Raw genomic sequence first — 10,899 nt, forward strand, 5'->3', positions numbered from 1 at the left:
TTTACTTTTTTTTACAATATTTTTTAATGGCAAGTAGTATTGACCGGTATAGTAAAATTGAAAATAAAAGTTTTAAATAAATATGAAAATCAAATCTAACAACTAAACTACACGTAACACTGAATACTACGTAGCATTAATGTTATGGTGTTACTTTTGAATTGTGGTAAATGTTTTATCCTATTTTTTTCGTTAGATTATTGGTTTCAGGTACTTCAATGTCATGGCTGCTAATGTAGTAGACCAAATGAGACAATGAGACAATGAATCAATGAATGTGGCAAAGGAGAATTCGAATATGAGATTTAATTTTAAGAATGATTAGACTAAGAGTTAGATTGTCACATGAATAACTTGATTTGAAATATTTTAAGTTGTGGTCGTTAGCAATGTCTCTTAGATTATTCAAGCTACAAATTTCTTACCAACTGGTAGTGTAAAAAATTTATGGTAGTCAAGCCAATACAAAGTCTAGACCATTCTCAAATTGTTGTATAAAAAAATATTGGTCTAATGAAATCCATCTCTATTTTGTTGGACGATTAAATTCAAACTCGCATTCTGAAAAGTCATTATGAATTGTAGCATTGTGAGTGATTTTTACTCTCAATCATAAAAGAAATTGAGATTCTGTGTAAAATCTAATTAGTAGTATGATTAGTGGCCTATTCTTTAGAGAAACTCTAAAGTGAGATACAAAATGCCATGAAATAGGTACGTTACATTTTTGATTGGTCATAAGCTATTTAATAGACGGAATGTAAAATATAGACCTTGGTAGGAATATCAAATTTGCATATGCTAGTCTAAGAGAGAGAATAGCATTTCAAAATTACATCTCTTCTATTGAAATAAAACTCACAATTACATTTTGATTGAAGATGCTCTTATAACCACATATAAACTATTCTTTCTTCGATGTGAGATTCGTATGATAGTCAGAAAAAGTTCCACTTTAGCATACAAGTTGTTGAAATCATCTAAATTATAAACTTGTGCAACTCTTAACTCAGCTAAATATAAAATCGAATTTGTTATACCTTGAACTATATTCTTTTGACTCTACATAGATATGCAATGATGATAATGTAGTGACGTAATGCTCTGCCTTCACAACCAAGGAACAATTAGGAAGACAAATTTTTTAAATTAAATTTTGTAAACTAAATGATATAGTTGTTGATGAATAGATTGTTACTTAAATGTTGATTAACGTACTTATTTTCTATTATTGACACATTATTTAGTTTGTAAGTTTAATTTAAAAATTTAGTTTGTCTAATATTACTCTTATTTTTAGTGAGCAAGGCTTTACAACTGTCTAGAGTGTTCGTCATTCTCTGTTTCTCACCCAAAAAAAAAAAAAAAAGGAAAACTAATGAAAAAGGCTTGAAAACTTTAAGTTTTAACGATAAGAATAAAATAAAAAGTAAAGTGAATAGTACCAAAATTGACTTTTTAGTGTAAAAATGTGATTTTTTTTGTTAAAATGAACAGTACCGAGAGCCTTTCATTAAATTTCAAAGTATAGGAATCGCTAGCTGGGCTTGCTAGACACGTTGTACTTCCATTCCATCCTCAAAACAAGTTAGGATCAATATCATTAAAAGACAAAAAAGTGGTTATGAAAAACGGAAAGGGATCCTCTTCAGATTTCTTCTTCCAAAACCATTAAATTAAATGATTCAGATTCTTGAAATTTGATTCAATGATCATAAAGTATTATTTTTTTTTTCCGATGTCGGGACCCACTTCTTAAAAAAAGAAAAGAAATTAACATCGAGAACTCAAACGTCATCGTTAAAGAAGAGTTTGACACTTTGACTCCATTGTCTCATCATGCTTTCTTTCTCATTTTACCCTTTAAACTTCAATTCCCAATTAATCATGTTCATATCCTCATTCAGTAACCCAAAATTGGAGCTTATACATATCTCCTATTTTCTTGAATCCAAAGTACCATGAATTCTGATATTTTTTTTTTCAAAGTCTTTTAACTTTAAAAGGTTTTAGCACATTATCTTCATTTACTTTTAATAATAACATCCTCCGACGCCTAAAACTTCCTTTCAAAACTTCTTAAAATTTTATGTGTGTAAACTCTAGAAATTTGTGCTCCAGAAGGTGATGGAGACTTCAAAACAGGTTTTTCATCCTATGTTTTAAAATCACCTTGTGATTCTTTTCCTTGCATATCTTGCAAAGCCACCATGTGTTTTCTAACAAGCTGTTTCAAAGTAGTTTTCTTGTTCACATATTTATCAAAAAAAGAATTTATGCTTTTAGAGCTTTGAGTTGTAGACATTCCAGCAAAACAAGTGTCTCTCATATAAGTAGGCACCCAATATAAACGATCTTCAAGCAAGAATTTTGCTTAATATATGCCATAAACAAAATTGATGTTGTGAATTTGGAAATACCTGAGCAATGACTGACTTCATGGTTTTGTCTTAATTAGTTAGTATAGGAGCTGGGGGTGTTCCACCCATTTCTCTAACCCATGTTTTCACTAACCAAACAAATGTTGAAGCGGTCTCGTTAGCAAGCAATGCACATCCAAGTAGTGTAGACTGAAAATGGTTATTCACGCCAACAAATGAAGCAAATGCCATCTTGTATTTATTTGTGATGTATGTAGTATCAAAGGAACCACGTCTCCAAAAGTCTTATAGTCTTCATGACCTTTTGCATCAACACAAAAAACATTTCTCAAGCGTTCATTTTCATCTAAATCCATTACACAAAAGAAATTGGGATTTTCTTCTTGCATATGCATAAAATGCTCAAGCATTGTTAGGTCATCTTCAACCGAAGGGTCTAAAGGCCCAGAGGGTAGAAAATAGCCCCAAAATCGTCTCCAACAGAGGGTTAGGCCAGAGGGCTCATGGGCCCCACAAAATCTGAAATGGCCAAAGGGCCAGAAGGCTGGCTCAATCCAGCCAGCCAGCCCCGGGCTGGGCCAAAAATTCTAGCATTCCTGTCAAATATAACCGACAAGAATATGAATTCTAGGCCAAATTTCAAATGCAACAGCTAACTAATGTCAGCTAGCTGTTATTTTTTATTTTTTATTTTTTACAGTTTTATTTTTTTTATACACAATTTTTTTCCTATAACTTCTATTTTTTTCTATAACTTCCTATAATTTCTATTTTACAAAATTTGTTTTATATTTTTTCTAAATTATATATTTTTTTCCTATAACTTCTATTTTACAAAATTTGAATTTAATTTAAGTTGTTGTTTTTAAATAATAAATTATGTTGTAGTTTTTTTACAGTACTTAGCTGTTGGATTTGAATTTGAATTTAAGTTGTAGTTTTTAAATAATAAATTATGTTGTAGTTTTTTACAGTACTTAGCAATTGGATTTGAATTTGAATTTAAGTTGTAGTTTTTAAATAATAAATTATGTTTGGCCCTATGGCCATTTGACCCTCGGTTGGAAACGGTTTTTTGTGATAGGGCTAAAAAGAGCCATATGGCCATCGGTTGGAGATAGAGGCAAATATGGTATTGTACTGTTCATTAAAATATTAATAACTTGAAGAGCCAGAGGGCTAAAACGAGCCCTCTGGTCAACCTTCGATTGGAGATGATCTTATAGCATTCCGTGATGCTAGTTCTAAACGTCTCTTTTAATCAAGATGATTTTGATTAGAAAACTAAATGATGTAGTTGTTGATGATTAGATTGTTACTTAAATGTTGATTAACGTACTTATTTTCTATTATTGACACATTATTTAGTTTGTAAGTTTAATTTAAAATTTTAGTTTGTCTAATATTACTCTTATTTTTAGTGAGCAAGGCTTTACAACTTCCATATATCAGAGAGTCTAGAATGTTCATGATTCTCTCGGTATATGTTTCTCACAAAAAAAAAGTATAGGAATTGCTAGCTGAGCTTGCTAGACACGTTGTACTTCCATTCCATCCTCAAAACAAGTTAGGACCAATATCATTAAAAAACAAAAAAGTGGTTATGAAAAACCGAAAGGGATCATCTCCAGATATCTTTTTCCAAAATTACCAAATCAAATGATTCATACTCTTGAAATTTGATCCAATGATAAGAAATTATTATAATTTTCAAATTTTTTTACCAATGTCGGGACCCACTTCTTAAAAAGAGAAAAGAAATTAATATGGAGAGCTCAAACGTGATCGTCAACGTCAAAGAAGAGTTTGACACTTTGACTCCACTGTCTCATCATGCTTTCTTTCTCATTTTACCCTTTAAACTTCAATACCCATTATTCATGTTCATATCCTCATTCAGTAACCCAAAATTGGAGCTCATACATGTCTCCTTTTTCTTGCATCCAAAGTACCATGAATTCTCATATTTTTTTTTTCAAAGTCTTGAACTTTAAAAGGTTTTAGCACATTATCTTCATTTACTTTTAATATTAAGATCCTCCAACGCTTAAAACCTCCTTTCGAAACTTCTTAAAATTTTATGTGTGTAAACTCTAGAAATTTGTGCTCCAGAAGGTGATGGAGACTTCAAAACAGGATTTTCATCCTATGTTTTAAAATCATCTTGTAATTCTTTTTCTTGCATATCTTGCAAAGCCACCATGTATTTTCTAACAAACTGTTTCAAAGTAGTTTTCTTGTTCGCATATTTATCAAAAAAAGAATTTATGCTTTCAGAGTTTTGAGTTGTAGACATTCCGACAAAAAAAGTGTCTCTCATATAAGTAGGCACCCAATATAAACGATCTTCAAACAAAGACTTTACTTAATATATGCCATAAACAAAAGTGATGTTGTGAATTTGCAAATACTTGAGCAATGACTGACTTCATGGCTTTGTCTTAATTAGTTAGTATAGGAGCTGGGGGTGTTCCACCCATTGCTCTAACCCATGTTTTCACTAACCAAACAAATGTTGAAGCAGTCTCGTTAGCAAGCAATGCACATCCAAGTAGTGTAGACTAAAAATGGTTATTCACATCAACAAATGAAGCAAATGGCATCTTATATTTATTTGTGAGGTATGTAGTATCAAAGGAACCACGTCTCCAAAAGTCTTATAGTCTTCACGACCTTTTGCATCAACCCAAAAAACATTTCTCAAGTGTTGATTTCCATTGCACAAAAGAAATTGGGATTTTCTTCCTGCATATGCGTAAAATGCTCAAGCATTGTTATAGCATTCCGTGATCCTAGTTCTAAACGTCTATTTTAATCAAGATGATTTTGCTCAGAAAACCTTACGAATTGAATTGCACTAACTATTTTTTTTTTTTTTTTTTTTTTTTAAGAAGGCGTCCCAGTATTAATTGAATGTTCTGGCATTTTGAGTTTTTAAATTTTCATGACCACTGCCACTTTTATTATTATTATTTTTTTTTTTTTGTTTTTTTAATAATGTTCCAGGTTGTTTTGAGGATGGGATAGAACGTCAAGTCTGGTCCCACCGTTAATCCAATAACAAAAAATAAATACCATTAAAAGTATTTTTTTCTATTGCAGGTTGAAGAAGAATGAGATAATACCATTAAAAGTATTTTTTAGCGGAGTCGTGCTAGCTAGTATTTCTCTTGGAGAATATTAATAAAGCTCAACTTAAGAGAGCGGGCGGATAAGAATCATAAGATTCCCACTACAGGACAAAGTAAGAATAGCTGAAAATTAACGCGTTTAAGGTAGAACTTGTATTGAAAGCTCAAGACTTAATTATAAACTTGCACCTTGAGTTTAGTAGTACTTCTATTTGAGTCTCTAAACCTTTTTCTGAACCAAATTGGTCCCCCAATTTTAAAAAATGTGGTAAATGAGGACAATTCATTACAACCTAATAAATGGTTTAGGTTCTCAATGGTTTCGATTGGTTATATTTAGGCGGTGGTGGCCATATAGGAAAATTTATTATGCTTGTATGTCTGTTAAATTATCTCGAGATTAAATTATTGGTTTTAAGAACATTTACACATTTGGCACTTTTGTAATTGTATAACTTGTTGGTTGATAAATAAAACCTCGAATAAATGGTGTGTGCAATTCAATTCAGACAGTTTTTTCTGGTTGTGATGAAAAACAAGTGGAAGATTGTCTTGTTTTGATGAGACCTTATTCTTCAGGCCATTATATCCAATATATAAACTCTCCTATACCTTTTAATGTTGTTGTGTATAGTAATGTGACTTGTAATAAAATTGTGTAAAATTAACTGTAACTAAATTAGCTAGAGTAGTATACTCTCCATTTGTCACCCAAATTAAAACTTATCACACTTTGGTTTAAATTAAACTACAATATTACCGTGATAAGGAATAGTTGGAAGACCAAAATGAAAGAAACCCCCATAAGCGTAGGGAACAAAAGACGAACTTGCGACATAAGCTCAAAGACTTGGAAACCACACTAGTCAACTTTCCAAGGTCCAGTGCCTTGAGTGATAAGTGGGTCTTCGATGAGTGTATAAAATACAACTTCACTGAAATTCTGCTTCCCCACACAATCCAAAACACTGATCGAGAGAGAGAGATGGGTAGCAGCAGCAGCAGCATAGCACCTGAAGAAGGAGATGCAGTGCGTGTGAATGTGAGCCGACTGCCTGGGTTCGGATTCTCCCCCACCGATGAGTTGCTGATCAGGTACTACCTGAAGAACAAGATAGAGGGGACGGACTCCCATTTCCGCCGCGTCTTCCCTGAAATCGATCTCAGCAAGTACGAGCCCGGCGATATTCCTCGTAAACCTATTATTTTATCTCACTTTTTCTTCACTAGCCATACATCTTGTTTCCAATGGATTCTTTTGTTGTTTATGTAAATTTACTATCTTGTTTCAATTTTATTATTTATTTTTCATTCAGAATTGAATTGGGCTGGTTTTGATTTCTTGCGTTTTGTTGTATACATAAATTTATGATCTTTTCAGTTTTTGTTTTTACCTCAAGAATTGGAACGCGTTCAAACCCTCCTCTCTCCTTTAGTATATTATTGGTAATAATATCGTTCGTACCTCGTTAATTGAAGTGGTTCCGTTTCAATTTGAATATGTGGTTTTGTGTTGTATATAAAAAAAAAAAATTTTGTTTTGTGTTGTATTTCGATTTACTTTCCCTTTTGAAGAGCCGACCCGTATCTCTTTCCTATGGTATAATATTGTGGCACCCAAAAATTTATGATCTTGTTTCAGTGTTGGTGATTTTTGTTCTTCAAGAGTTGGATGGGTTTGTTTCAAATTTTGAACATTTTGTTTTGTTGTTGGATTTCAGCATTCGTCCCAGAAGTTAATGCGAATGAGTGGGTCTTCTTCACCCGCCCCAAATACAAGGACAGCCGCCGCTGCCCTCGCCGCGACCGGCTCACGCATCAAGGCTTTTACAAGATCACAGGAGATGAGCGGGAGATCAGGGCTGAAGAATCCAAAGATGTGATTGGGAAGAAGATTATTCTGACCTTCCACGAAGGTCGTGGACCAAAAGCAAAGAAGTCAGATTGGGTAATCCATGAGTATTATTGTACAAAAACTGAGGTGGGTTCTGAACCCACCAAGCAGATGGACTTCGTCCTCTGCCGCCTGAAGAACAGGTCACCTAGTTATAAGAAGCCGAAGGGTGATCCAACCCTCGGCGAATTACCTGATTCAGGTGCTAACTCGGAAGACGATCAAGCTGCTGGAGGTGATGTGATTCCAGGGCCAGTGGAACATCTGGGATACAAAGAGCTAGGAGATGTTAATAACTCTGAGTCTCCAGATGGTTCTTGTCTTATAGACTGTATTAACATTTTGAGCTTTGATGATGGTGATGATGAAACTGGTGACGGGAAATTCCCGGATTTGGATGATCCAGCTGCATCTGCCAGGTTTCTAGAGGTAAGATAATCACATACTCACTACATTTTTTTTTTGTATGGACCCGCAAAGCCTGCTAAAAATTAACACCTGCTTGTTTGTGATTCTTAATCCACTAGTTGCGTGCTGAGATGGAAGAAATTCTGAATTCACCCCCTCAAACACCGCACCAGACACCACTAGATTACCTTTCCTCTACATTCCTATCATCAGGAAACATACAGCTGGGAGCTGTTCTGCAAGACAATGGCACTAGTGATGATTGTAATACAATACAATCACCATTTGGAGATAATAATTATTCTTATACTGATAAGAATGATATTTCAACCTGTGATGAAGGTGAACCTCATAGCTTCACCGTGTCTGATTTCGAAAATAAAGTTGTAGATGATATGTCTCAAGAGGTGAGAATAAACATGCTTATTTGAATATTTTGAATATTAACTTTAATAATACAAAAGTTTATTAAAACTTAAACCTTCTTATTTGTGATTTTTAATCCAGTTATGTGTTCAGCCACAAAAGGACATGGATCTACTTCAGTTACATGTCGCACAACAGTCACCAACATACACAAAACTCGAAGATTTTATGGAAGCCAACATTTTTTATGATGCATGCATAGAGTGGCAGCCTCAAATTGGGGATGAATATTCACATGTTAATTGCAAGAATAATATTTCAACCAATGATAACAATGAGCCGGTTAGCTGCAATGCATTTGATTTGGAAAATCTATATACAGATAACATGATTCTGGAGGTGAGAATAATCATGCTTGAACATTTTTTTTGACATCAACTTCTTAATATTGAGCACAATATGTAGATTAAAAACTCAACACTTGCTTGTTTGTGATTCTTAATCTTGCAGCCATGTGTTCAACCAGAAAAATATCTAAGAAGCGTTCTGCATGCCGATATTTGTGACAACGGCTACAACAATTGGCAACCTACATGTTGGGATAAAGATTCTTATCTTACAGATAAGAAGAATATTTCAACCAATGATAAGGATAAACAATATAGCAGCATAGCTTCTAATTTTGATAATCAAGCTACGAATAAAAGGAAGAGGTAGCTAGCAGCAATTGAAAACATTCTTTCAATTTCCCAAAAATACCTGCCTGATGCCGTTAATCAAGTCCTCCACGTAATAACATTTCAACCAGGCCGTAGTTCTCGCCTTAATGGCAATGCTTCTATTTGTCCTGCTGTTGTTGTTGCATGGTTGCTGGAGTCTCTTATCAGTCTACGTATTATCGATACTCAAGATGTGATTTTGTGTATAATTGGAATGATTATCAAAATATATGGTTGTAGTTTAAGATCTTAAACCTTTCTATATATAAGAATATCCTTGTGTATTGTTTATCAGAACCTCTTAATATTGAATGGTAATTTGCCTGTTCTTTTCTCTTTCTGTATGTATATATGAGTTCTGTACCAACAATGTTAATTGTTTACATGTTATATATGTTACACCCAACTAGGGAGAAAAAGAAAGGATATTGGACTGCAATTAGGCGTCCATTGTTTCAGCATTCCATGTGCAGCTGCAAAATCAAACAAACCATCGTTCCCTTTAAAGATATTGTAATTAAGAGAGTATTCTCTTTACTTGTAACTAAGAGATCTTAAGTTCATCCTTACCAAAGGCGAATTTGAATCACATTATTATGGCTAGCCCATTGTGAGACTTAACTTACTCCCCTACGTCCTTAATATAGATAATATTGTTTGTTCAACAAAAAAAAGAAAATTAAGATTACTTAATCTTGATCGTAAATTTGCTCCTTGTGTTTTAGTAGTTGTTCTATTTGGGTCTTTAAACCCTTTTTTTTTTTTTTTTTTTAAACCAAATTGGTCCCCTAAGTTTGAAAAGTATGGTAAAATGAGGACATTTCATTACAACCTAATAAGTGGTTTAGGTTCTCAATGGTTTCTGTTGGTTCTTATTCGGCCGTTTAGGAAATTTACTATATTTTATGTTTGTATAAATTATCTCCAGAGCAAATTATTGGTCCTTAGAAAATTACACGTTTGGCATCTCTATAATTGTGTAATTTGTTGGTTGATAAATAAAATCTCGTTGTCGTTTCTTGTCAAAAATAATAAAAGGCGTGTGCAATTCAATTCAAACGGTTTTTTGTTGTAATGAAAAACAACTGGTAGATTGTCTTGTTTAGATAGGACCTTATTCTTCAACCCATTACGCCAAGCGTATAAGCTCTCCTATACTCAAGGTTCTAAAAGACGTTAAGCGCTAATCGACTGGTGGGTTGGGGCCTAGACAGACTAGACGGATTTAAGTAAATTTATTATATTTCGTGTAAATAAGTATCTGCTTATACTTTAAATATATATAAGTTCATTATAAACTACAAAATAGAATGACATATATATTATGAAGTATTGGAACATAATACAAAATAGAATGACATATATATTATGAAGTATTGGAACATAATGAAAATATGGGGAACAAGGATATAATGTGTGTTCATTTAAGTATGCAACAAGTTTCTTATAATTTATTAAAAAAATAAAATGCAAAAAAAGTTATCTATTTTTTGTTTAAGTGAGTTGTGACCTAGGCGGATTTGGGCAAACTAGGCAGACGCCTTAACAAGTCTATGCACCATTTTTTAATTTTCAAACGCCTAGGCAGCACTAGGCAAAGATTTTTAGAATAGTGCCTATAACTAGTGTTGTTACTTAGAGTAGCAATATGACTTGTAATTTTTTTTTAACATACGATATTATCTACAATAATGGAGAGGGGGTTAGGTTTAGCCTCACAATGGGCTAGCAATAATGTGGTTCAAATTCGCGTTTGGCGAGAATCGAACCTAAGACCTCTCACTTAAAAGTAACTAAGAATACCAATAAACTGTAGTACTAAGTAACTATGACTTGTAATTAAAATTATGTAAAATTAATCGTATCCAAGTTAGTTAAAACAATGTACTCTCCTCTTGTCACCCAAGTTAAAATTTAGGATAAAGTACAAAAAACTACCTCAACTATTGGTATCACGACACTTTCATACCTCATCTTCTTAAAATGACAATGTCATACCT

General features: G+C 33.2%; 1 protein-coding gene across 1 annotated transcript; it reads left to right on the forward strand.

Moving 5' to 3' along the window:
- The first annotated feature begins 6,441 nt into the window (after positions 1-6,441).
- LOC137721351 (NAC domain-containing protein 105-like) lies at positions 6,442-9,235 on the forward strand. The gene is made up of 5 exons (XM_068460448.1): positions 6,442-6,705; positions 7,234-7,835; positions 7,934-8,221; positions 8,322-8,579; positions 8,691-9,235. The coding sequence occupies exons 1-5, from the start codon at positions 6,498-6,500 to the stop codon at positions 8,895-8,897; spliced, it is 1,563 nt and encodes a 520-aa protein (XP_068316549.1). The 5' UTR covers positions 6,442-6,497; the 3' UTR covers positions 8,898-9,235.
- Positions 9,236-10,899: the final 1,664 nt, after the last annotated feature.

Source organism: Pyrus communis, chromosome 16 (assembly GCF_963583255.1).
Source record: "Pyrus communis chromosome 16, drPyrComm1.1, whole genome shotgun sequence".
In the NCBI taxonomy this organism is placed as follows: Eukaryota; Viridiplantae; Streptophyta; class Magnoliopsida; order Rosales; family Rosaceae; genus Pyrus; species Pyrus communis.

Coding starts and splice junctions, on each gene's coding strand:
- LOC137721351 (XM_068460448.1), top strand. CDS start 6,498: ATGGGTAGCAGCAGCAGCAGCATAGCACCTGAAGAAGGAGATGCAGTG. Junction 7,836..7,933: donor CATCTGCCAGGTTTCTAGAG/GTAAGATAATCA, acceptor TTAATCCACTAG/TTGCGTGCTGAGATGGAAGA. Junction 8,222..8,321: donor TAGATGATATGTCTCAAGAG/GTGAGAATAAAC, acceptor TTTTTAATCCAG/TTATGTGTTCAGCCACAAAA.